The sequence below is a fragment of the Anser cygnoides genome, chromosome 3 (assembly GCF_040182565.1).
Source record: "Anser cygnoides isolate HZ-2024a breed goose chromosome 3, Taihu_goose_T2T_genome, whole genome shotgun sequence".
NCBI lineage: Eukaryota > Metazoa > Chordata > Aves > Anseriformes > Anatidae > Anser > Anser cygnoides.
The window spans coordinates 77,748,407-77,775,634 of NC_089875.1; the positions used below are offsets into that span (position 1 = coordinate 77,748,407).

Genomic DNA, 27,228 nt, shown 5'->3' on the forward strand with positions numbered 1-27,228 from the left:
TTTGTTCAGACAATTATTCCAAAGGGTCAGATTAATCTATTTTTGTTTTAGCCATCTGTAAATTAGGCAACTAGTATAAACTGATTGCATAGACTTGTAGGAAGAACGCTATAGAGAAAAGACTTTCATACTGAGATAGATGAAATGAACCAGCAAGAGGGAACCCAGACAACAAGTTTAGATGGTGAATTTATAAAATAAGTTAAATGGGCAAGATAGGCAAGATGAATCTCATCCTCAATGTAGAATCTTGAAATTTGATTATGGAATCTCATTCATAAGTGCATCTGTTCCTTCAACTTACTAAAGCATTTTTGAATTCTTACTTTGTAATCCAATGCATTTACAGTTCCATGAGGCATCATGTCAATTGAAGGTTCAGTGAGTATAATCTTTAGGATTAGTCATGAAAAAATATGCAATAGCATTGAGCTGGATAAACTTCTGTGGAACTCCATTTGATAAGAACCTTCCATCACAACTGTGAAATGTTGGTGTTTACTCTGAGCATTTAAAAGATCCTGCTGAAATCCAAAATGTGTGCAAGTTTTTAGTTAGTATAACTGGAGAATAAAAAACTATCAATTGTACTGTAGGTTGTTGCAATCACCTTCAGCATTGGTTGTCATTAATATTAGCATATGTAATTTTTTTTGGAGCGTAGACTTGAAAACAAATTTCATGAAATAAAATTTGCATGAAAGCAAATTACTTGTTGTTTGGATTGTGTCTGTGTGAACAGATGTCACAAAATTGGCTCTTGGTGCAATATCTGTTTAACATCTGCATCTCAGCTGAACCAAGAAACATTTCTTCAGCTTACACTTACTATGCTTCTGAATCAGTGATTTGCATTGATTCTCAAAAAAAATGGTTTGGGATTTAAAAAAAAAAAAAAAAAGGAAATCCTTCCTTCCTTCCTCTAGCATACAAATCTTTGAAGGAAGATAAAACTGTTGAGAAAAGCGTATGTTAAAAAGGATACTTGGAATCAAATGCCACTGTGTCACTGTTGCAAACTGGTCCTTTTTTTTTTTTTTTTTTGACATTGTATTAGGTTAATCCAGATCTCAGTGCTTTACAGGAGCAGAAGAGAGGGGTAAGGAACTGATCAAGAACAACTGCTTCTTGGAGAACAGTTCCTCATAAGAAATTATCTCTGTATTCCAGAGAATGAATGGGTATTTGTTAATTTTTTTTTTTTTTTGTGTGTGCTACGTAAAGGAACACAGTCACTTTTGCTCCCTACTCTGGCTAATTTCTAATTTTTGAGTAATAAATAAACAAAAGGTTCTAATTATCCTAACAAAAGTTATTCTCAACTTCTTATATTTACAGTTAATGATGAGATCTGCAGGACCGTTGTGACAAGTTTTAAATGTATGCCTGTATAATTTCATTGGAAAAACTGAGAGCTGAGATAGTCTTTTATCTTTGCCTGCTTTAAAAAAATAAAATAAAGGAAAAATATTTTTAAATTTCTGGGGAATATCGTTCTATTTACAAAAAAACTTCCTATACTTAGTTTTTCCCCGTAAGTTATCCAGTAAGCAAACTTATCAATTTTAGCCCAAATATTGCTACAATGCTATTTAAGAACATGGCTGTAGAGTGTTTTTGTGTATGTTTTGTTGCTATTTTACTATCTCTGTTCTCTACGAAAAAGAGGCTGAGGGAGAAGAAATTGCAAAATAACATGGAGAAGACTTAATAACAAGCAGGCTGTAAGCAGTGTCTCCAGAGACAGGCACTTGCTGTAAGTTGTCAGATCTGATTAAGGGAGCTATTGGCATCAATCAGACCTGACAGTAGTATATCAGAGGTTAGTATAACTATAATTAGTGAGCTGATTAACAGCAAAGAGGGAGAAAAAACAGGGTAATGTTTAGGATCAAACTCCGTTAAAACATTTAGATCATTATTTAAACTTGAAGGTTGAGTGGCTAATTACATATTTTACGATATAAGAGCTAAATTTCACAAAGCATGCAAGCTGCTCTTCCTCATTTGTAACTACGGTTGTTAAAATAAGATTTGTACTGACTTCAAAAAGATGGTGGTGGTGGTGTTTTTTTTTTCCTAGAAAAAATCTAGAGGGCAGATGCTCTTACACTCTTTCTCAACTAAGTGCTGTAGTGATCCTAATACTTAATGCTTTTCATAGTTTCTCCTAAGACTAATATAATTATTCCTCGTGTAAAGTTTTATATTCTTCCATTAACAGTATAAAAAACTTCACTGCTTTCACAGCAACAAAAAGGAGTTTTTCTGACTCAGCAGTCTCGTTGGCTAGACTGGGTTTAATTCCATTTTATTTTGACTTTGGCAAAGTCCAATCATATGGAGGTTTAAATTTAGTACTGGAATTTATGCATGGATTTTGTAGTCAGTGGGACATCCAGCATTGAGCTGAAAGCATAAAATTTTAGATCTTAGGAACCTCCATCTATTATTTGTAGCTCTCTGTGACATTAACTGTACTACAACTGAACTAATATTGAAAAAATCAGGTCAGTGGTACGTGTGAGGTGTCATTAGTATCTTGCTCTGCTAAGTAGGTGTCCAGATAGTAGGTGTCAATCATTGCCTTTTCATTAGATGGGTTTGATGAGCTCTGTAAAGGATCAAAATCATTTGTAATTACAAGTTTCTAGGATTAAGTTATAAAATAAAATATGCTAAACAAAGTAACGTTTCTTCAGTTAGAAATTAATTTGCCGTTCTAATGAATTCTAGGTGGCTGTTTAAATTTTTTTGTTGTTCGCTTGTTGATTTCTAGCCTTGTTGATTATTGATGTTAGCTTTGATGGCTTACTAACTGGTGCTGTTATGCATCAATATAAGCCACCTCTGTAAGTCTTTCTAACATGAAATACTATCTTTTGTAAGTGTAGCCTTACTACTGAATGTTTCAAAGATGCTCATATATATATATATACATATATACATATACATATATAGATATATGTTATTCTATATTGCCATTACTCTGAATGCTCCCAAATGAGCGCGCTGCCAAGCTTTGTAGTGTAAGAAATCTGCTTTACTGGAGACATAGTTCTGTTTTACCTATGTAAAACATAGCATCAGATGGTTGTCACTGATTTATGAAAAGCAATATATTTATGTTCATTATTTAGTACTTCCTACTTTCCTCCCGCAAATTCTTATTTTGAATTGCTGCCCTCTGTTTCACTTTCTATGTGTTTATTACACTCCCTGCCTGAGTTCTTGCTTGCATGAGGTTTTGTAAAATGCTTGAATAAATCATGCAGACTATGACTGCAATAAAAAGTAGGATAAAAACAGCATTACGAAAGTGACTCGCAGGCTGATGCCTTTGTAACATGTTTTGACAGAGTTTTGCCTTGGAGAGTGCCAGAGTACCCTCATGAGGTGTGATATTGGGTATCTAATATTAAAATGTGAAAAGCTTGAAAGCATCATTGATGGGAAATACTTCCAATTTGTGCAAAGCATAGCCCCAGCGTAGCAGCTTTCTACAGAGAACTGCAGAATATGATGCATTCCAATGCAAGGCTCGTCTGGGTGGATGTGTGTAACTGCATGCAGTTTTCTGCATCTCCGTTTGTACGCGAGTGAAGCTCTTGCAGTGAACGTTCTGCAAGGGCCAATAAAAAACACCGTGATAAATAGTTACACCATGAATAGAGTAAACTGTGTAGTATGTCCATGCCCCATGGCCAAAAGCTGTCAGAAGATGAGGAGTCCTGGCTGTGACTGAAGAGAACATGCTGTAGGATCAGATGCATATTCTTTCAAGTGTGGTGAGGTGGAATTAAGGATGTGTGTGAAGGAGTGGGAGAAGAGAGAAGACCAGTAGAGAGGTGAAAATGATAAAGATGAGGAAGCTATATTAACTGAAATCTACAGAAGTAGATCTTTGAGAGAGTGTCTTTGAATACTGACAAAAAAAGCAGCAGTGGCTAGACCAGAATTCTGTTGCCTTCCATCTATGATGAATCATTGTGCTGGAGACAAACTTATTACAGACAGTAACGTAGAAAGAGGATGGTTCTGTGCTTTCCAAAGCTTTTAGATCCTTAGACCTTTCATTTGGTTCATGCACTAGTCTTTTTCTGTAACTGTATCTACAAATGGAATGGGCCATAAAAGTGTTTGTACTTCAGCATCATCCAGGCACTCCTGAAAATACTGCTTTTAGTAAGTTTTCTGCTTTCTTGTACATGGAATGATGCTTTGCTTCCTTGCTTATAATTTCAGTAAAATAAACCTTTTTAATCTACAAGTGATGAAATAACCTGTAGTCATACCTAATTGCTTTATGCTGTTAAAAGGCAAACTCCTTAAATACATAACATTCATTTTCCAATGGAGATTATGTCTTCAAGTTACTTCCAGGCTGTATTTTAGCTGTTTTCAATCTCTTTACCTCTGCTTAGCTTTGGCTTTGGTATCTTTAATCACACTTCTTCATTCTATCAACAAAACAAATAATTCCATCAGTCTTTGCACAGGAGGTAGCCTCTGGAGTACATAGCTGCAGGCATCAGGTGATTTTTAAAATAAGGTTTGGTTTTCTTTTTCATTTCCTGAGGATGCTGAAATAGAGGATTAATTAATAGCAAGTGGTACAAAAGGTACAAAGAAATGCTAAGTAGCAGTTAATCCCAATGGTAGGTGTTTGCTGTTTCTCTGAAAAATTCCCCACCTTCTAGGAAAACTTCTACATGTACACCAGCTTGCCATCTCTAACAGTTCTTGCTGATGGTTCACATGATCTCATTAAAAGAGAAAAGTAAAAAAAAAAATAATTAAAACACTTTAAGTTACCATGATTCCCATGAGACACCTTATTAAAAGAATTACTGCTCATAACTTCTTTCTGAACACAGTTAAAGAAAAAATTAAAACAGAAGTGAACGCTAATCTGAAGATGAGTCAAGTGTTTGGGAGGTGGAGCATCCAATGTATTTGCTCAGGTGCAGTTGTAAGAGATTTTGTAAAACGATACTTTGGTCCTTCAGAACTTTGTACACCCTTTACGATCTTTGTTGCTTTTCTAATCAGAGATTCTAATTCATCAATTACATTCGAGTTAGTTCTCTGGAATTATTTTACTGGGTAAGTCTAGTGCCTGTAAGATTGTCAGGTCTGTGTTTGGACTTTAAATCTTATGGTTGATACTGATTTAGTAGTACTACAAAAGCCTTTACTCGTAGTCATTTTGTAAAAAACAATTTATTGAACAGCCCACTGGCAGCAAGATCTGCTTTCTGAATGGGGCTGATTATGACAAACCGTTGTTGTCAATCTTGTGTTCCTGCTGTTCATGAGAATGTTTCATTTTTATTTTCAGGAATGCCCATTAAATCTCTGCTGTGAGAAATTAAAAAATTCTTTCTTTTATAGGCATTTCATCATTTCATTCAAGTGTCTTGTATTCAAATAGTAGTTGAAATGTTTATTGTGCATCACAAATAAAAACTTTTTTATTTTAAAAAAAGCACCTTTTAAAGAGAAATTACCAAAATTTTGTCTTATAGGGTGTTTACTCATCATACTACATGAATTTATGTAAACCCATTTTCAGTCCCAAAATACGGGTTTTTATAAGTTCTGATAATGAAAAAAAAAAAAAAAAATTGTTTAGAATTTGCCATGCAAGCCTACTTTACTTACCTTCCAGAAGGGTTTGAACACGTGTAAGGTAGACTATTTTTTGAGAATCCACTTTTAAGATAACAGAGCACAGAATTGAATTTACTAATCTGATGATTCACAACGATCTTTTTTTTTTTTATAATCAGAATGGTATTTTGTCTAAAACAAATATGAACAGCACTCTTTGTTTCCTATCATCCCAGTTGATGCTCAGCCTGATGTCCTAGTCAACTAGTTCTTCACAGAATCACAGAATTGTAGGGGTTGGAAGGGACCTCAAGAGATCATTGGGTCCAACCCCCAACATGTTTTTATACATTTTGGTTTGAAAATATTTGGCAGATAGGAAGAATAACCTAGATCTTTTGTAAGTGTTTTCTAAGTGTTTATCATAGTAACTAGGAAGCTATCTGTATTTTTTTTTTTCTGAGTTTCAATAGTTGTATGCATGAAAGGAACAAAAGGTCAGACAAGTGGCGGATATACTTGGAGGCTGAAGTAGCTAAAAGAGGGAAACCGTTCTTGAAAATAGTCTTGAAGAACTTAAAAGCAGTGGATTTTTTTAGTATGGGAAATTGTAGCTAAATATGTAGCTAAATATTTTATGTAGTTTGTTCTGAAATATTTTCATATGTGGATTGGACCTGTGGGAGTGTGAATCTGAGGGTATTAACATAGTTTTACTAGCCTCAGGGAGGGCGCACAAATTACTCACACAGAAATCAGATACTAGTCACATGCAAGATCTGTTCAGGAGAACTTAAGAAGCAAGTGAAGAATTTAAAGGATTGCAAGTGAGCTATTGAAAAAGTAAACCTGCAGGCTGTACCAGCTGTTAGAAATTAATGGAATATCATTTCCTCTCTATGAGACCATAGGCCTTTTCAGACTAAGAAAAACCTCATACAACATCAAACCCCATGCATTTTTCAAAATTTTCTGAAAATATGGTATGAAAACATAACTTCCTTTTATCATGAAGGCTGGCTTCTAAGGGGACTGAAAAGAAACTGCCAAAAATATTTAGCAAATTGTACCATTATAGAAAAATGCATTTTCACATTCACTTGAAAGTGTTTGTCAATTGAGGTTGAAGTAACCAGCTAGTATTGTCACCTTTGACTTCATTTTTCAAAGTGAGGTAATTTAACTTTTTTCTTTGACTTCTTATGTGAACATTACATAAAGTAATAGAGATACATCAAACCACCCTGAACCTAAATGAAATCATTTGGGTTGAAAGTTTAGTTTTAAACACGTTGTCTTTTTTTGTTACAGAAGTTAAATGAGTGACAGTTGTCACCTAAGAAGACTCTTCTTTAATAAGCCAATTTTACTATTCCATGTTTTTTCAAGTAGAAAAAGTCAGTATGGAATCTTTATTAATGACTTTATATTTAATTAATTTGATGTTAATATTAATTTGATTAATCCAAAAATCATTGGAAAAAGAGACTTAGATGTGCAGAGAGAAATTTGACAGCAAAAATATTGACAGTTAACCCATTTCTATTCAGCCATACCCTAATAAAATTAAAAAAAAAAAAAAAGATTGAAATGTCTTGCATGAGTTCTAGTTCATTAAACAAATGCGACAGTTTATTTTCCAGCTATTTCAATAGTGAAAGAGGTGAAGTGGTGAAATAGCAATATAAATGAACACACTTCTCAGTGTGCTGATAACTGAAGTCAAAGTATAAAAAAGAATATATTAAAAAGATATTTTAAGGTTTGGTTACTGGTTTCTTTCTCTGCCTCCATACACAAAGTTGAATCCTTTTGCTGAATCTAATTTTTGAGTTTATAACTTTGTAGATGAAATACATTATTTCTGAAAATTAATTACAAATATAAATGCCGCCACAGCATTTAAAAGTAATTATAAGATAGATCATAATGCTGCTTTGTTTATTATTTTAATTGAAAAAATAATCTGTAGCTTTGTTAATGTTTGCTGGTAGTCAACATTTTCTTTTAGCTGATATTTTTAATTAGCGCCTTACATTTAAATTCAATTTAGAGTTTGAGACTACAAAGCTGATTTGTTTGGGTTTTTGGAGGATTTTCTTTCTCAACTGTAATTTCTATCTGCAAAATAAATATAAGAAGCAATCTTATTTTCTGGCAAAATATTCTCTGGAGATCTCCAGTCTTACTAAATGAGACAGTATATCAAGTATAGCTTTTAATTCAGGTCATTACTTTGCATAACATTGCTTTTTTAAAATAAGATCAAAGTAAAAGAGCTTTATAATGAATATTTAGTCATCACTTAGAAACAGAAAAATTAATGATACTAATTTATATATATATTCTGATAACATGACTGGCATAAAAAACAACTGATCTCAACATTGCCAATTTAGCTTTAGCAAATTAACTAAGTAGCTTGCATTTGTACTATTTCACACCTTCAAGTCCTAATATGCATTGCTAAATATATTTCCTCACTGTTTGTTAATTAATGTTCTGTGGAAGTACAGCTGCTATTTTTTTTGTGGTTGACATGGCTCATTTTAAAGTGATAACAGTTGCATCTGTAGTAGTGTTACAATTCGGTTCATAAATTATGGCCATACATTTTTACACCTACTATTTTGTAGGACTGCAAACATTTGAAAAATCTGTATTTGCTAGCAAAATGCATGCAATAATATTTTGAGGAAATAAACACCCCCCCCCACATTCTCAGTGATATGACTTGGTCTTTCTTGCGTTTAGTTTTAAATATTGCAGGACAGGAACATCTTTTTGGATAGCATCACAAAGACAATGGTCTTCAGAAGTGGTTCTTGGTAATTAGCAAAGACTAAGATTCTGAAAGTAAAATAATTGGTCTGGGACAATATTGTGAGGCACTGCAGGCAAAAATACTTCTCTGAGGAGAATTAATAAATATCAGGATATATCTTGCAATGAAAAGAGCATTCATAAATTCATGTTTTATAAAATGTTGTGTTTTTTTTATAATATTCTAAAAGAAACATTACTGGACAAAGTGATTTCTAGTCTTCTGAAAACAAAATGAGTATCTTTCACATGAAAGAGGGCTGGGAGAGCTGGACTGTGTAGCACAAAGAAGGCTTAGGGGGGGATCTCCGCACATTGTATATAAATACCTAAAGAGAGGAGGCTATGAGGCTGGATCAAGTTTCTTTTCAGTGGTGCCAGGGCAAGAGTAGTGAACACAAACTGAAATTCAGGAAGCTCCATCTGAACATCAGGAAACCCTTTTTACTTTGAGGATGACCAAGCACAGGTTGCCCAGAGAGGCTGTGGAGTATTCTTCCTTGGAGATCTTGAAACGCCACCTGGCCATGGTCCTGGGCAACCTTCTCTGGATGGCCCTGCTTGATCTGGGCAAGATGGACAAGATGGCCTCCAGAGGTCCCTTCCCACTTCAGCCATTCTGTCTGTCAATCTGGGTTCCAAAAAATTTAAGACAACAATTCTATTGCTTTCTTAAAGCTATTAATATTATTGTGATGGTACTTTCAATAACTGAATGTTAAGATCAGAAGAAATGATCTTTTTCAGATTTGGATAAGCAATTTACATAGGAGTTTTATAAGTCATTGTTAGCTTTCTGTCTCCTTTTCCTAGCCAGGGCCTTGAAGTGTTATTCAGAATTAACCATTGTTTTTGTGGGAGGTCTTAGATGTTTACTGTGCTGTAATCAGTTAGAAATATTTTGCCACAAATAGTTTTTAGAGGGACTTGAACATTAAATGTCTTGCATGTTTATGTAAGGAATTGATTCCGGACAAACATTTAATTGTTCTAATGTAGAAAATATATACAAATGGCACACATTAGCTTGAAGTTATTTGATGATAGTTCCATATATCTTTCCATGCTGAAGCCTACTATTTTGATGTCCAGCACATGTAGAATGCAGGAAACTGTGTCTGCCTCAGATATACAAAGCAGGTAAAACTTAAGGTAGCTTTGTAAGTTCTACATTGCCTTTACTCAACTGCATATTAAAATACATTTTTTTATAAAGTTGTTTGGATTTTTCTTTGTATATGCTTAATATTTCTTTTTCCTGCTCTCACAGATGCTTGTGACTACTCCAGAGAAATGGGATGTAGTGACAAGAAAAAGTGTTGGTGACGTAGCCCTCTCTCAACTGGTAAAACTCTTGATTCTTGATGAAGTTCATCTGTTGCATGAAGACAGAGGACCAGTACTTGAAAGCATAGTAGCACGTACTTTACGCCAGGTAAGAGCAAAAAAAAATCCACAAACCCGTGGTAGGAAGTAAAAATGTTGAGGTGGCTTATATTATGATTTATAGCTATTCTGTGCTAAATATGAAGAAAAATATCTTTCTTCTAACTTCTCTGTTACATCAAATGTCAGATTCCTAGAATGCATAATTTATTACTGAGCTGTTTCCTTACTTAATGTTTAATTATTTACTGTACAAGTAACACTAAACTGAAACATTTTTAAAAAGATAATAATCGGGATAGCGCTTAACATAACCAAAATTGAAAGTATTTTCTTACCAGCAATGCTGATTTTTATTGGCAGATTTCATATAAGAAAAATGTTCTGAATGAAGAGCAGTGTCTAGAATCGTTTCAGCACTGCTAGAAAAATACTAAGTAATTTGTACTTCAGATTAATCAGTCCTTCTTTCTTACCCAATGCTTTAGCACTACTTTCTAAATACCAAGATTTGAAATGGCAAAAGTAGAAAAGGATTAATTTTTTAAAATTTTTTCTAAAACTTTGTAAAAAAGAAGGATTTACAGTTGGGCAACGAAGATTAGACTCTTGATTAGACATGCATTTACAAGAAAAATGAAAAGTGGAATTTAGAGATGAATAAAAGGGATAGAATTGGAATAAGTAAATCATTAGGTTCGTAGAATGGTTTGGGTTGGAAGGGACCTTAAAGATCACCTAGTTCCAATCCCCCTGCCATGGGCAGGGACACCTCCCACTACAGTAGGTTGCCCAAAGCCCCATCCAACCTGGCCTTCAACACTTCCAGGGATGGGGCATCTACAGCTTCTCTGGGCGACTTACGCCAGTGCCTCACCACCCTCCTAGCATTTTTTCCTTATATGTAATATAAATCAACCCTCTTTTAGTTTAAAACTGTTACCCCTTTTCCTGTCATTAAGCTCCCTGAAAAGATGCCCTCTTCCATCTTTCTTGTAGGCCCCCTTTCAGTATTAGAAAGTTGCTCTAAGGTCTTCTCCAGGATGAACAACCCCAACTCTCACAAACCTGTCTCCATAGGAGAGGTGCTCCAGGCCTTTGATCATCCTCATGACCCTCCTCTGGACTTGTTCTGACAGGTCCATGTCCTCCTTGTGCTGGGGGCCCCAGAGCTGAACGCCGAATAGCTGCAGTGGGATCTCATAAGAGCAGAGTAGAGGGGGTGGAACTGACTCCCTTGACCTGCTGGTCTTCTTTGGATACAGCCCAGTTTATGATTGGCTTTCTAGGCTGCAAGCACACATTTCCAGCTCACGTCAAGCTTTTCCACGAGTATTCCCAATGTATTGTTGAGGAGAGGATAGAGTGGCATTCCTGTGTTTTTGTCAAAAAAACATATTATGCAGCAGTATTTAAATACAAAGAATCTGTAACAAGTTAAAAATAAACACAATTGGTATTGCTTTGGCTATGCTTGCAAGCATGTTAAATGTTTAAAACCTCTTAGCTTTCAAGATGCTTTTCTTTGTGGTAAGGCTACACCAGCCTTGTTAAGGCCCTTCAGTAGGGTTCCTTGTGTGCTCTCTGAATCATTCCACCTCCTATAAGAACTGCATAAAATTAATGTCTGCTGTGGTCTACCACAGTAAGTGTAAAGTTCTTGTATACAGAACAACCTAAATGATAATTCTTTAGAAGAAGCTAAACTGGGAAAGAATTTCTTTTTGTAGGGTATGGCTCAGTAAAGTTTTCACTCCAAGGGCATGACAGCTTAACCCATTTGATATTGTATTTTCTTTCTTAAATTGATTTGATTACCTTGTTTTCCTTAGGTGTCTTTAAAGTAAAGCATCTCAGTTTTTAGCAGTGACCGTGACGGTCATTGTCTTCAAGTCAGATTGCAAGTAATATTATTTCATGTTTTAGTGTGAAGTTTTATGAGACTTGTAAGATAGGTTTCAGCTGTCTGAAATAGATGTCTAGAGCCATTTTATCTACCCTAGCTTATTCATCTTGGCCTCCCGCTTCTGCTTCATTTGGACACAAATCTCCCACATATCCTTTCCTTTTGTGTCTGTCAAGTCTGTGCAGATGTCTTCAGGAATAAAATGATCTGAGGCAATTATGTCTTGGGTACTGAATCCTACCCTTAGTGCATTTATTGTAATATAGCAGTATCTTGGTTCAACACTCATTTAAAAAGATAGCTCTCTGGGGTGCTTTAATCTTTTAGGATTTCAAGGTTTGTTTTACCTACCAAGTTGGAGTTTAATTCATCTGGAATTGAAGCTACTCATTTGTAACTCTTCCTTAAGTGAAACAGTTGGGAAGAAAAACAAAACAAATCTTGAAATTAACAATCTCACCACTTTTCTGAATAGTTTATTTTTTCCAGATTGATAAGAAAGTCAATGGTGAAGATCACTATGAATCTTTATAAGAAAATTTTCAAAAGTAGGTAGTTGAGAAGGAAAATTTACAGTATAAAAGTAAACTAAACAGTTAAACAAAACCCCAAAAATATTTATAGAAATATTCAAAGCTATACAGCAGGAAACAATTCCAAACAAAAATATTCTGAATTACAAGCGTCTAAGAGAGCTTGGGGACAAAGAGGCAGAAGGTGCTTCATAGAAGTTTTTTTTACCATTTTAATATGGAAACAAGGAAATAATCAGAGACTTGGTCTAAAAAGTGTTTTACTGCAACATCTGAGCCTGCGAGCATAGCACTGTGATTTTTTCAGTATACAACCAAAACTAATTAGGAAATTATTGGAACTCCTATTAGGTGTCTAAAAAGGTAATGTAAATTTTCTGATTACAGAAGTATTTCACTGGAGTTCAGTGCAAATACTAGTACAGATGTTTTAAATGCAAAAACATTCCACCTGATAAAGTTTTAATGATATTTTGCAAAGTAAAAATGTTGATTACATTTCTTTGGTACTGTTCCCTGCTCATAGTTCTCTTTTGTGCATTTCAATACGAATTCATAATTGTCACTGGAACAGGAACTAAACTCAGGATTTTCAGCCCATCTCTGGAGATGTCCTTCTGACTTCTGGTGATTTTATATAAAATATTAAGCTCCACTCCAGAATGTAGTTCTAGAATGTATTTTTTGTTGGTAACTGTAGAAACATCATGCTTATTCAGTACTCTTGCAAACAGAAGGTAAGAATAAGGAGATAAGTTCTGAAATAAATAAATACATTGACCACATCAATCTAAAATATCCTTATGTCAATTACACCGCTGCAGTAATTGCCAAAATCAATTACCTGATTTGTGTACTAGTTTAAAGCATCAAAGCTATTGACTATTTTCTTCAGAATTTGTAGTGGAGGAATTCAGAAAGTGAATAAACTAGTTATTCAAGGAAAAATCCATTATAGATTATTAGTCACTAGATCAGACTGGTGGCTATAATAGCTGTAGGGCTATGCTAGCAGGTGTCATTGTCATTTTCCCTGTTTCTGTACTGTTAGTAGAACATCCCTTTTTATGCTACTGTGGGAGACAGTGTCCTGGGGTAGTTGGATTTTTGGTCTGATCTGGACCTGTCATTCTCTTATATAACTTCTAGGACAGAACTGTGATAAATTCCTTTGAATACTACTTCAGTCTTTTTAATAGATCACTAATAGATATTCTAAATATGGGGTGTACCTATATTTTCATCTGGATCATACTTCCCCTAGCTTGTATATGAGACAATGTTATGATTTCTATGCATGTTAGGATCTATATTGCATGTACTGTTATATTTTGCACACCTTGTTATCCTGTCTTACAAGACAATAAAATATATCTTTTGTTTTCATATGGAGTATGCAAAGGTTGTTTTTCTTATATTGTGAATAATAGAAAAATAGACCATGTTTTGTTGTGTTGTTGTTTTTTTTTCAGTCTTTTTAAGAATCAGGCCTAATGTGATCCTCTGGCATCATTGTGCCAGAAAATAATGCTTTGAGGTATGTTTTCATATACAAAGATAGCCTTACAAATACATTCTGAAAACAGGAACATCCTGATGCATTAGCAGGTCTGTCCTAATTTGCACCTCAAAATTTTTAAATTATGACTGTATTTTCTTCCAGATGAACACTGAGTCACACCACTTACTGTAAGAGTTTAGTATGTTCTTTTTAACTTATGGCATTATTTTTAGAACCAGCTTTTTAAAAAACCTGGAAGGACTATATATATATATTGGAAGTTCTGGCAGTCTTACAGCAGAGTGAACAGCATATTCGTGCATGTTTGCACTTTTCAGATTTTCAAAAATGTTTTTGTAAGTGATTTAAATTGACTTTGCAAAACAGTTTGGTGGGAAAATTGCTTTGAGCTCTGTTACATATTGTATGTATAACATCAAACAACTTCTTTGAATCCGATTTGTAGCTTTGATGTTTAAAGTTTTAGTGTGGAGCATAATACAGATGTAAAAATGAAATGCTTAAACTTTTTAATCAAAATTTCCACAGTTCTGTAATATCTACTAAGCTTATTAGTTTGAAAGAAAAAAATGAACTGCATGACACTCAGTTCTTTTGTCATAATTATTCAGAGATGTTGATAACTTCTTTGCTGCTTATGAGACAAAAAAGCGTACCTGAATATGTGAGTTTTGATACCTTCTCTCAACTCTGAAGCATAAATTAAATAAAAGAAAATATGTAGTGAATGACTTCACAGGTTTTGGGGAACCAAAGCTCATGTCTTAGACACACAAATATTTCTCTGTCTTATATTTCAGTTTCAATTTATTTATATCTTTGTATTAGATCAACCAAGTGTCTAGATGAATAGTAGGTGTGTAGCTGTGTTCCTGATGATGTTTCCTAAATGAGTTGTATGGATTAGGCGTGCTGCAATGACATGGCATCTTATCTCATATCTTTTAAAAGGGATTATGCACTTCCTTTAAACAAAGTATTCAATTTCAATTGAACTTTACTGACGCTATTTAATTATGGAACTCATTTATTTATGAGTCAATAGTATTGGAAATAAAAAACTTCAGGCTGGTCAGAGGAATATTTTAGCATATTTCTCACCATCATAGTAAATGCAAAAAAATAAATTCCTTAAATATTTTCTCATTCAAATATGAAATTGCTGAATATCCAAAACAATATGCAGGATAACATCTCACACAAACAGAAAATCATGCTTTCTCTTTGTTACTTTCTTTTTAATGCATGTTATGACGCAGTAAAAGTATAGAAAAAATAACAATAAGCAACCATCACAATCCTGCAACTTCATGAATCTGCTTCTATGTTTAACAATAAAAATAGTCAGCTTAGCTATACTTAGATGTTTGCAAATGTTATTTTCAACAATATCACAATTTAGAATGCAATAGTCATTTGAGACAGATAGACTAGATTACGTTTATGATTTTAATTTTGACCCAAATATTGCTAAATTAACATATTTTCCTTTGGGATTGGGGGGAGGGGGGGCGGTGTATTATTATTGTTTTGTTTTGTCTTCGTTTTTTACTGCAAATTGGCCAGTATTTTAAGGTGGATCTGTCTAGTTTTTCTTGTAGTCAGCTCCTCAAGATGACACAAAAGTCTTAGTGCCTTTAATATATATATATATATATGTATAACTGTATTTCACTAGAATGTGAAATAAATGCTATCACCTATTCATATTTTTCTGCAGATAAGTTTTAAGTGAGTATTAAAAACGGGTAAAAATCTAAACGTTTCATAAATCCTTCTCCTAATCCTGCCCAACCTTTGTGTCCTTAAAGGGCATAGTTTTGCTTCTAGACTTAGTTTTCAGTTATCTCATTATCTAAATAGCCACAAACTACACACAGTCTCCTTGGAAATAGTGATGCTTTTATGGCCTCTGGAAGATCTAGTGGAAGTTCCCACTGAGCCTAAGAAATTTTTGCTGACAGGAGGAGCCTTACATTTCATTCTACGTTTAGAATGTGAATGGTTGGATCTAGCTAGCACTTTTCTACCTGTTCGTCACAACTTTGTCACACTGCTTACTTCCCTTCTTTCTCCATCTCTAATTATCATTCTTTTTCTTCTCCTGCCCCCTAGCAATTCTCATATTACCTTTCTGAGCTTTCCTTCCTAATAACGTTCTCTCCTCATGATGCCTTATTTAAGAAATTTTCCCTATGAGCTGTCATACAATTTTCCTGCTCTGGATGCATTTTCATTGTCTCTAGTTTTTTATTATCTCTTCTACCTCTTTTTTTTTCCCCCTCTTGTGGCTCTTGACAATCAGAAGCAAGCAAATTCAGAGGTTTCCCATGCAAAGCCAAATGCTGGATTTTTATCTGCTTGGGACTTCTCATGTTTTCGGAATCCCATTTTTGATTAAGAAAATTTTGGTTGTTTTTTTTTGTTTATTTTAAAAGAAGGCTGATAGCTAATGATCTAAGAACAGCTGATGAGGTCAGAGGAGGGAAGGTTCTTTTGTTTCCATGTCTTGTCTCTAGCAGTAGCTGGCTGTAGTTCATTCAAGTGTTTTTGGAGACTAGAATGCATCGATAAATAATGGCATTGGCATTTGTTTGGTTATTCACATTTCATCTTGAGTGACTGCTTTATTCTTTTGTCCCCTTGATGTTCCTTCTATATGCCAATCAGGTTTCTCAGGATGTCCTTACCAAAACCTTGTACTATAATGTTTTGTTCCCCACTTACAGTATTGTGGGGCTTTGTTCACTGAACTTTCTCATGTTTGCAGCTGCTTTTAGAACATGTCAGCTAACTTGGGTATAGAATTTCTGATAGTTCTGGTTGTGGCACGTACAGAGGTCGAGCATCTCCTTCCTGCTATTCTGTTCTGTCCTTAAAGAATTACATATACTTTATTTGCTGACACATCATCTTCGGAGCTTGCATTTAGATGCTGGTTCATTAAGTCTTCAAACAGGTACTTCAATAGTTGCTGCAGGATTCACTTGTTGTTATAAGAGTGTTTCTGGAAAATAGTTTCTTATTTAACTACTGAGGTGTATTTTAGAATGAGCTAAATTAAGATAAATTTAATTTGAATGGGACTGACAACCTACATTTACCTTTACGACTGACACATGTATCCGTTATATTAATTCTACCAATCACCTCTTCTTATTCTTGTCACCAGTTATTTGTTTATTTACTGCATATCATGGAGAAAATTATTGAGTAAAGTTGAGCATAGAAAGCAATTAGGTGCATCCCTTTTTAATTGCTGTTTTTCAATGATAAGTTCTTTAAAACCCATCAGTTCGTCAAATTATCATAAAATTAATGCCTTACATAATTCTAGATGTATATTGTTATCTTTTCTGGCAGCTTTGTAGCTGTGTAAGAATGACTTTTAAAAAACAATATATTTAAAAAAAACAAACAAACAATCTCCATTTGCTTGGAAATTATTAGTGATCAGATACTTGAATGAATCTTCAGAAGCTTTTCTGTTACTTTGCATAGAAGTGGTCAGGCAGTCATTCTGCACAACACTTTTTATGATTGATAGTTGAACATTTTTCCATTTTCCTGGTATATCCATGGAGTTTAAAAGGTAATCATGATTGTCACGCTCTTTGATAATACAATAAAGCAGTTAAACTGATTTGTAGAAGACTTCATATTTCTTTTTTGTTTCTCTTTGGGGAAAAAAACAGTAAGCAGTATATGAAAAGGCATTTTGTCATTCAAGAAAAACTGACATGGCACTGTGCAGGACATAGAAATCTCTTAATAGGTATATTCAAAGTGTAATTTCTTCAGGCAAAGTATTGCATACTTAATATTTAGCCAAGGTAAAATAATATGGCTTATAATAGTGCTTTCTGCATGGTTACATTTTTTCAGTACCTCTAGATTTTTTAATATGTTCTGAGTGGAGAACTGAGATCACAGTATTCTCAGGGTTCACGGGAAGCAGAGTAAAACTCATTTATAAAATTACTTAACTAGATGGTTGCCTAGTAACATGTATTCTGTGTGGAGTTGTAGATAACATCCTATGTAGAATCTTCAAAGCAGTATTAGTAGATGCTTTTTTACTATGCACTTTTGATTTTGTAATTTTATCATTTTTATGTTACTGCTTTTTCCATTTTTTAGTTTTCCTAAAATGAGGAAATTACCACCTGTGTGGACTGATTGACTACTTATTAATGCTTTCATTAAGCAGTGAACAAAAAATCAGTTAAAAAAAAAAAAAAGTAAATATTAGTGAAACATTCTAACAAACTTCCTTGTTAGGCATTTTGAAGTGGCTTTAATTATGTTCAAAATTCCCTGTGAGAATTCCTCCCCCTCCCACTCCCCCACTTTTTTTTTTTTGATAATGTGAAAATCATAGATCTTGCAAGTGGCTGAGACTTACACGTGTCTTAGTGGGTATCTTACTAACTAATGTGTATCCCATACCCAGTACTTCATTCTTAACGAGAGTCAGGCAGGATACCCAGGAACCTAAGTCATGAATCAATCTTCTTGCACATCTAGACTTAACACTAAGAAATACTTGTGTCTAGTTTTCTGTACATCTTATCTTTAGGGGATAGACATCCGCTAAAGGGCATAAAGACTGACTTTTGGAGTGTGTTGAAGTGATTCTGGGTCATGAAAATATCAGATAAATTTCTAACCACAGTACAATTGCGCAAAGATGAGAATATGTAAACTTGTCTGCTTCACTTAGTTCTGTTCTCAAGCTGAACAATCAGGGATATGCTTTCCAGCTTGATTGTAATTAATTCTGTGAGTGTGATATTTTAATACATGGAAATGGGAAGATTGCTGAGATCACAAGTTCAGGAAAAATTTTAGAAGTCAGATAAGAGTATCTCTATGCATACCCTGCATGCTCTCAAGTGGTGGCTGTAATGTAATAAGATGATGTGCACATCTACTAGGAAAATGAACCTGCTGTGATCAATCTACAGTCCAGACAGGTACTTCCCATACTTAATCCTATATCATTTACAGTGTAAACTCAAATGAGTGTGGAAATGGGTAACAGATAGCTATCTTCTGTTTATTTTTTCTGTATACATGGAATTTCATGGTGTGATAATAGCATTTTGCAAATGCGTATGGTGAACATGCTGTCAATTCTCCACATGCCACCATGAATGCTTCTGAATTAGATATACTAATTAGATATGTCAATTAAATGTAGTTATGGCAATTTTATTTCTTCCTTTAAGTGTAATATCAAATCAATAAAATACAGTAAAGCTTTCAAAGAACATGTTGTGTAAACACTGTGACGGTTCAGTTTTCCAAAGAAAGCCAATTCTAATTGTTTCTCACACTTTTTTTTCCTGAGATAATAAGGCATGTGTAATGACTAAAACATTTAAAATTTTGTGCCAGTTGTGAAGAAAATTCACTTAGCTGAACACCACCAGACAGTGATAGGGAATGTAAACAGAAAACTTCATCATTCAAAATATGTTTTCAGTAATTTTTACTGCAGTTTCAGGAAACCACTATCTTATATATTAAGCACACTCTGTAACTGGGGCTTCTAGGACCAAATAAGTGATCTGGCACATGAAAAATACTAATGTTTGAATGTATTATACTTACAAAGTGTCCTCTTGCACTTTGTATATGCACACACAAGATAAACGAAACATTTTGATACTTACTTTTACAGGAGAAGTCTGAAAGTAGTTGGAAAATGTACACACAGAACTCTAAAAGCCATTATCAAAAATAAAATCTTTGTAGTGCTTGGATAGATGAATAAGATAAGTAATTGAGACACTCATAATCACATAGTAAAATGTAAAAAATAAACAATATGTGGTAGTTGCAGATTCAGGTAGTTTTGTTTTTCTGACTTCCAAGTTTAGCACAGTTTTGGTCACTGCTGTTTGTATATTGCCATGTATAATTAAAATAATAAAGAAAACTCAGTCTGTGTATGTACATGAGGATATACAGACAGTTCTAGTTTATAGTTTGCATATCATGAGCATAAAATAGTTAGGAGAAATGTTATGATACATTTTTGCTGTTAGGATAAGCATACCTTATTTTGCTTCTGAAGTAGATGGCAAAAAAATGATTATCTGGATGGCCTTGAAAGAAGTTAAAGAAATTGATGGAATGATTTAGAGGACTTTTATTGCACTTTGGAGCACTGAGTTATAGTCTTGCTTTTAATGAATCCTCTGTGATTATTTTCTGAATCTCTTTGGAGTCTAACAGTGCTGCTTCAACTTGAGAGTTATATAAGAAATACTTGAGGATGGGAATTTCATACAGAAGTTTGGCATTAATGAGGCAAATTTTTTTTTTTGAGCAAAATGTCTTTTTAGAATTTCATAGACTTAGTATTTTTAAATGCTGACAACTCAGGCTGGCAATTCTGAGACAGGTTGAAAACTGTTTTCTTATGCTTTAACCACTGCTTCTTTCACCTGTTTTAGATAAGCTATCTCACTTTTTCTCAGGCATGTGTGGCAGTGGTTATCTTTAATATAGTAGTTAACAGTGACCTCTTTTAATAATTATAGACATAAACTTACCTAACCCTGAAAAAAACAAAACAAAACAAAAACTCACAAACCTTACCAAACGCTGTGAAGCAAATAATGATTGTTTATCAGGCTCCTACTTTATTTACGTTATACACTATTGGAAATAAAAAGCTCAAAGTTCCTTAACAAGGATGCTGAGAAATTGCTGCAAATTTATATCTTACTGGGTAATTTAGAGGGGAAAAGCACCAAATTTCATTTTGAATATTTTTCTTTACAGTTTGAATTAGCTTATTAATAGTCTTTACAGTAACATTTTGTTAGTTTTCATATTTAAATAGAGCAAAATACATTATTACCTGATTTCTTTATTGTTCTGACATGATTTTTGTGGCTTAACATAAATAGAAAAATAATAGTCCAAATAATTTCCAAATTTTACTTATTGAAAAAAATATGCAGGTGTTATATCCATAAGCACAAATATATGTACAGGTATAATATAAAATATCCTTTGTTTATAAGTGTGTTGTACATATTAGTAATTTTAATTGTTCTTGCTTGTGTTGATTGCTGCAGTTTTCAGGTGCAGTTAGAATTCTGGGTTCTCCAGGTTTCAGCCTGGAGAAGAGAAGGCTTTGGGGAGACCTCATTGTGACCTTTCAATACTTAAAAGGGTCTTATAAAAAAGATGGAGAAGGACTCTTTACTTGGGTTAATAATGATGGTACAAGGGGGAATGGTCCTAAACTAAAAGAGGTTGGATTTAGACTTGACATTAGGAAGAAATTCTTCACTGTAAGGGTAGTGAGGCAGTGGCACAGGTTGCCCAGAGAAGCTGTGGATGCCCCATCCCTGGAGGTGCTCAAGGCCAGGCTGGATGGGGCCCTGGCCAACCTGATCTAGTGGGTGGCATCCCTGCCCATGATGGGGGGCTGGAGTTAGGTGATCTTTAAGGTCCCTTCCAACCTGAGACTATGATTCTCACCAGTTCCCTGACCACAGGGCCAGCTGCCAGATCGGTAAAGTTAAGCAGTTTCTATTTACAAGGTTTTTGAAAGTGAAAAGTCTCAGTAAACTGTAACTTTTCTTCAGATGTTATGTTTTGAAAGAAAACTCTGAACAGTTAATTGATGTAAAAATTCATAAGTCCATGGTTATTATGCAGAGTTCTTGTTAATTGTTTAAATACTGGAAATAATTTCCTACCTTCCAATGGAACTGAGCACATTTTTCAGGCTCTTCGAAGATTTGAAATATATTAAATTTAGCAAAATCAAATGATGTTTTGTAGATTGGATTTTAGTTACACTTTCAGATTGAGGTACTTGATTATCAGGTGATAGTGAACAAAGTATGGGATAATTAAATATATCAGTGGTTACTGTATTTACAGATTCAGGTTCAAAAAACTGCATAGTCATTAAGAAAATCAGACATTTGTATGAGGTGTCTGTGTCCAGACACTGCCAGGGGTTGGGGCTGCAGGGCTTTTCTGTGGCAAGAGGCGAAGGCTGCCCTGTGCCAGTTCCAGCCATCTCCAGTGGTGCCACCACAGGGCGTGGCTAGGCCATGCAGCCAAAATGGCGGCACTTTGGGGTTAAAAAAAAAAAAAAAAAAGAAAAACAGCTCCTAGCAGTGAGGTGTGAGGAAAAAAAGTATGAGAAGCAAACCTGTGATACCCAAGATCATAGAGACACACCTGTAGCCCGTGGGGAGACCATGATGGAGCATACAGAAAACCAAAAAAAACAAAAGCCCCGTGCTCCAAAACTGTATGATTGAGGATGACCCTTAGGTCATCAGGAAATCAAGCTATAAAAATATATCTAACAAATTATATTCTAGTAATTCTTCTTTGTTAATGAACTTGCTTATCTGCTTTCTCGAATGCTGGCTGCAGATGTAAGACTTTTGAAAATGAAATCTCTTGTGAGTCCGTCCTCTCAGAATTTGAGTTTACATTTAAGACTTTATTGTACATGAACTTTCCTCTGCAAAGCTGCTCTTTTGTGTAAGTGAAGAAGTGTTCGTCAGTCAGCAGGTTTTCTGTGGTGTTTAGTTGGTTGCGTCAACTGTCTAACTTCCAGATTTTTAGTGTGATATGTCCATTATCAGCAACGCAGTGGTTTGCTTTGCTTGTTATCTGTAGAGTTGGAGGGATAGGGACTTACTATTCCCTAGGTCTGTATTATGGTATCATTTGTTTTATCTGCCTTAAGAACGTTGACCATATACTTTTTAATAATCTTTTTTGAAAACTTCTTGTTCTTCTGTTTTAATTGCAACATGGGACTTCCTTTCACTTTAACTTGCACATCTTAGTCATTCAAAACCTGTATCTAAGTTTCATAGTGTTTTGAACAGAACTTTGCTGGGTAGAAGATAGGAACCTTACTCATAAGATGAGACATTTATGCATTTGTGACAAGTTGAGAACCATGTTTGTGGCTTCAGTTGTACTCTGTAAAAAAAAAATAAAAAAAAAGTCTGATGAAAATTTCTGTATGTCTAAATAATTGCACTAGTAAGTAAGCTGTGAGCCAGCCTACACAGCTCTTAATATTCCAGCAAGATATGGGAAAATTCCTGCATTCTTTCCGCATTCAAATGTTTTAGTTGCTTTCATTCTTTTTGAAAATTATCTGGAAATATATGCAATATGCAAGCTTTTATGTGAAACAGAGTATATGTATAAAATAACCATTTCTGTTATAAAATGGGAAGGTGTGTAATACAAACAAAAAGAAAAAAAAAGAATGCTAGAAAAAATGTCTGTTAGTGTTCTTGGTATCTTCAGTTCTGCAGAAGTACTGATACATACTGCAGAAATGCAGATAGTGATGAGCTGGAATAGATTGCCTAAGAGAGTTGTGGAAATATCTAAGCAATAGCCAAGATTGAGAAATGACATAAATTACGTTGTTTTTTATTTCAGAAGTGTGTGAATTCAACTAAGAAAGAAATGATGCCAAATTATCTGTCCTAGTTTTGCCTGTAAATTGTACAATTCCTTCTTAACAAGCCAGTGTTACTGTTCTTGTTCCTCCATGTCAGTTAATGAATACTAACTTTTTGCAGGGTAAAAGAGATGAATAAGCAAGATTCAATGGAATTGTAGAGTGCTCTGGTTCCTTCAATACAGGATAATCACTAGCTCATATCTATTGTTCACCTTTTTTATATATTAAATGCTTCTTTCATGTTATTATTGCATAAGGGATGTTTTAAAACTCTTACTGTGCTTGATGTCTTCTATTATAACACACTTGGATTATTTACAGGTTTTCTGTTTTTTTGTTTGTTTGTTTGTTGTTTTTTTTTTATAGGTTGAGTCTACGCAAAGTATGATTAGGATTTTGGGTCTTTCAGCTACATTACCCAATTATCTTGATGTTGCTACATTTCTACATGTCAATCCCTACATTGGACTATTCTACTTCGATGGCCGTTTCCGACCTGTACCACTGGGACAAACCTTTATAGGAATTAAGACGACTAATAAGGTAAAGAATCAGGAAAAGCAAAGAAAGGATTGCTATTTGTTTTAATCATGCTTCACCTATGTGTGTGTAGGGGGTACTGTTTTGTTTGTTTATGCTACAGCTGTTTTATGAAGCATATTCTGTATAAAGATACAGTGAGAAATGCTTAAAGAATCCTGTTTCCTCAGTTTGCATTCCCTGTAAATAGGCCTTATTGTGGCTGGATACAATGGTATCTAGTTTTGCGATGCCTCCAGTTTACTAATAAGTTTTGATTTATTGGGGAAAAATCATCACCCTCAACTGCAATCACTGTAGGACCTGATTATTCTGCCTTACTCATTTCAGTTTTCCATTTGGCTAGAAACTTTGCCAGTAAGGATGCCTATGGAATAATCACTGGAATGTTATAAGAAAAATACTCATTTATGAAATCTAGATATGAGATATGCATTAATATAATACTAGTGGGTTATAAGTTATTGATGAAAACCTTAGTGTCCTAAGCCATTGCCTGTCACATGTGCATGTTTGATAGAAAACACATTACAATAGTCCCCAAATTAGCTTCTTTATTCTTTGTGCTCTTGTTCATTTGGGGAAGCATTGAGGCCATGTAGGTATATTACTCTTATTAAAATCATAGGTCAATGAAGTGCCGTGCCACTTGACACTTCAAATTATAATCCTTCTTTAAATACAGGCGTTAATACAAACACATTTCCATAAACTGCTTTTGCAAAGATTTCCTATGCATCTCAGTAGCCAATAATTAAAGCATGAGTAACTTAAAGATGTATAATATTTTATAGCTCAGCTTTTTAGGAAATCTTAGTCTGCTCTGATTTCAATTTAATAGAAATCAAGACATTTTTGATCAAAAGTTAATTGCATAGCTTAATGATAGTATTTTGTTATTTTTCTATTTTTCTTTTTTCTTTTTTTTTTTTTTTCCCTAGGTTATTTAACTAGTTCAGGAAAGAAACTTTAGCTTACAACCATAGGGAGCCATTTCAAGTGTATACACGCAAGACTAGTTTACCGTATGTTGCTTACCACAATTTGCATATTTTAACCTTCATTAATGATACTAAGTGCCTTCACTATTATTTGCTGTTGCTTTTCTTTAATCTTTTCCTAATGCTAGATTGGTCTATTTTGTTTATTTCTACTGTAGTCTGGTAAGAAAAAAGGAAAGACTCCATTTAATCGTATTCACTTTAAAATGCATCCCTGATTTAAAAATCAGAGTACTACACAGATTCTCTTATGACATTTAACATGATTAAAAAAAAAAAGTTTTCTTAAAAGAAAACAAGACAAACACAATAATAAATATTATTATTAGGAAATAATCATAAATATTATTATTAGGAGGTAGTAGTTATTCTGAAATGTGAATACACAGCAGACAAAGAAGACTGTTTTAGTAATGCCACGAGCCAGGAGTTTATCTTTTTACTTCTCAGAAGAAGGCCATTCTAGATTTCATAGAGTAAAATACATTTTGCAATGAGGTTAATATATGCTGTAGCAAACGAAAAGTAGAAGTATTAAACCTCTTTTACAAAGGATTCTTTTCAGGATAATATTATTACTGAACCTGCCAAGTTATTACTGATATCAGTATCCTTCTGGTCTCTCTGAAAGGAAAGTAGTGCAAGAACCCACAGAATCAAAAATTCTTGTAGAACATCAACAGATGCAATCAATACTATGTCTGTATCCACACTGATGAGGAGCAAGGAGACAGAAAGTTGTTAGTTCCTTGAAGTAGATGCTTTGCCATAGCTTTCTAAAATTTTTTGTCCAAAAAAAACTCTCCAAAAATTTGGAGCAGATGAATGATTTGCCAATTCACATGCAAACTGCAGGCAAGCCTTCTTCAACAATCAGTAGCAGCATCCTCTAAACCATAGCCATTTAGCTATTTCAGATGGACACAGCGTTTTTTCTCAGGCTTTTAGCATATGGGAATTTGATACATTTCCAAAATGTTTCCCATCCCACTATGAACAATTGGTGCTGAAGTTAGGCGTATTTATCCTTTTTAGATCTGGATTCTACTAAAAAGACTGGTAGCAGCCTGGTAGTATAATAGGGCACCTGCTTCACTCAAGCTGAGGCAAAAGCTTCCAAATCTCTCTGAGCTGCTGCTGGCATCTAGACTGCTTCTCTGTGGTAGTGCAGGGATCTGGAAGAGGCCCAATCAGCCTTGCAAAGCTCAGTGGAGGGGAGTGCTTGCTTTAGGTGCTAGCATTTCTCCCTGTGGTTCTGCTAAAGATACTTATGCTAGTACCTAAGTATCTCTTCTTCGGGAAATGATTTAGCATGTCTGTGAAAGCTCAGCTAAAATTAATTTTAGTGACATGGCATTTCAGTGTTACATAACAATTGTCCAAAAATGTGTGGAATAAATGGGATTGCTCTATATTCTTCTCTAGAATATGTATAACATTATGGCTATTTATGATGTGCGTTCATGCATATTTTAGTTGTGTTCTTAATTGAGATTTATAATGATGCTGTCTCGCTCTTGCTGAGTTAGATATGCACAGCACATGTTGTATAACTTTTGGTGTACTTATTAGGCATAGACAGTAGCCAGGAAATAGTTGAAATTGACAGCATATGGAACCAAGAGTAAAATTTGTCTTCTTCGTTTGAAGATCTATTAATGTCATATATATGGATCATCTACTCAGTTTAATTTGATTTTAAAAGTTGTTTGTTTTCTTTTTTAATGGAAGATAAATATTCTGGCTATATAGATTTGTTATTTTTCTTTATACATGTTAGTTTTCCTCTCTATGTATGAATGTAAAGAATATGTAAAATTGTTTGTACATGTGTGTATATATATATGTCCATATGTGTGTTTATGCATTGCCCATTTACACTTAATAATTTTCAAATAAATATTTGAAAAATAGTTAAATGAAGTGCTAACCTCTCATTTTCAGAGCAATTAGACTGGATATTTGTCTCTTGCACACATGGCCATCTTTCTCACATTTTTACTATTATTCTTGTTGATGGCAAATATGAATGTTCTCTCCTTCCCATTAAAGCAATTAAAGCTATGTTTTACAACTTTAAGATATTCTAGATAACACCAAGAAGTGCTAAATTTCCATTTTCTAGTTCTTACATATTTTTTTCTTATAAAATATTTGTGTCAAAAAAACACACAACAGCTATGTTTTTCTTCTTTCCTCTCCTTAATGCAAATATGAAGGATGGAGTTCTGATCTGTTCTGATTTTGAACTTCATTTATTTATTCTGATTTGGAACAATCTTAAGTATATGCATGCCATTTATGTTATGATGCATTAAAAAAATTGAAAGAAGTATATTTGGAGTAGATTGAAGAATACTTCTGGTTTTAAACTGAACTATATTTTGGAACCTTTCTGAAGCATTTTGATTTATCCATCATTGGAA

The 27,228-nt window shown here is 34.2% G+C and overlaps 1 protein-coding gene across 4 annotated transcripts in view; it reads left to right on the forward strand.

The window, feature by feature from the left end:
- ASCC3 (activating signal cointegrator 1 complex subunit 3) overlaps positions 1–27,228 on the forward strand; it is a 286,385-nt gene that overhangs the window by 95,020 nt on the left and 164,137 nt on the right. For all 4 annotated transcript variants that reach the window (XM_066994482.1, XM_066994480.1, XM_048066536.2 and 1 more), the window contains 2 exons: positions 9,707–9,871; positions 23,628–23,804. In XM_066994482.1, the coding sequence (XP_066850583.1) occupies positions 9,707–9,871; positions 23,628–23,804 (342 nt within the window). The remainder of the gene's footprint in view (positions 1–9,706; positions 9,872–23,627; positions 23,805–27,228) is intronic.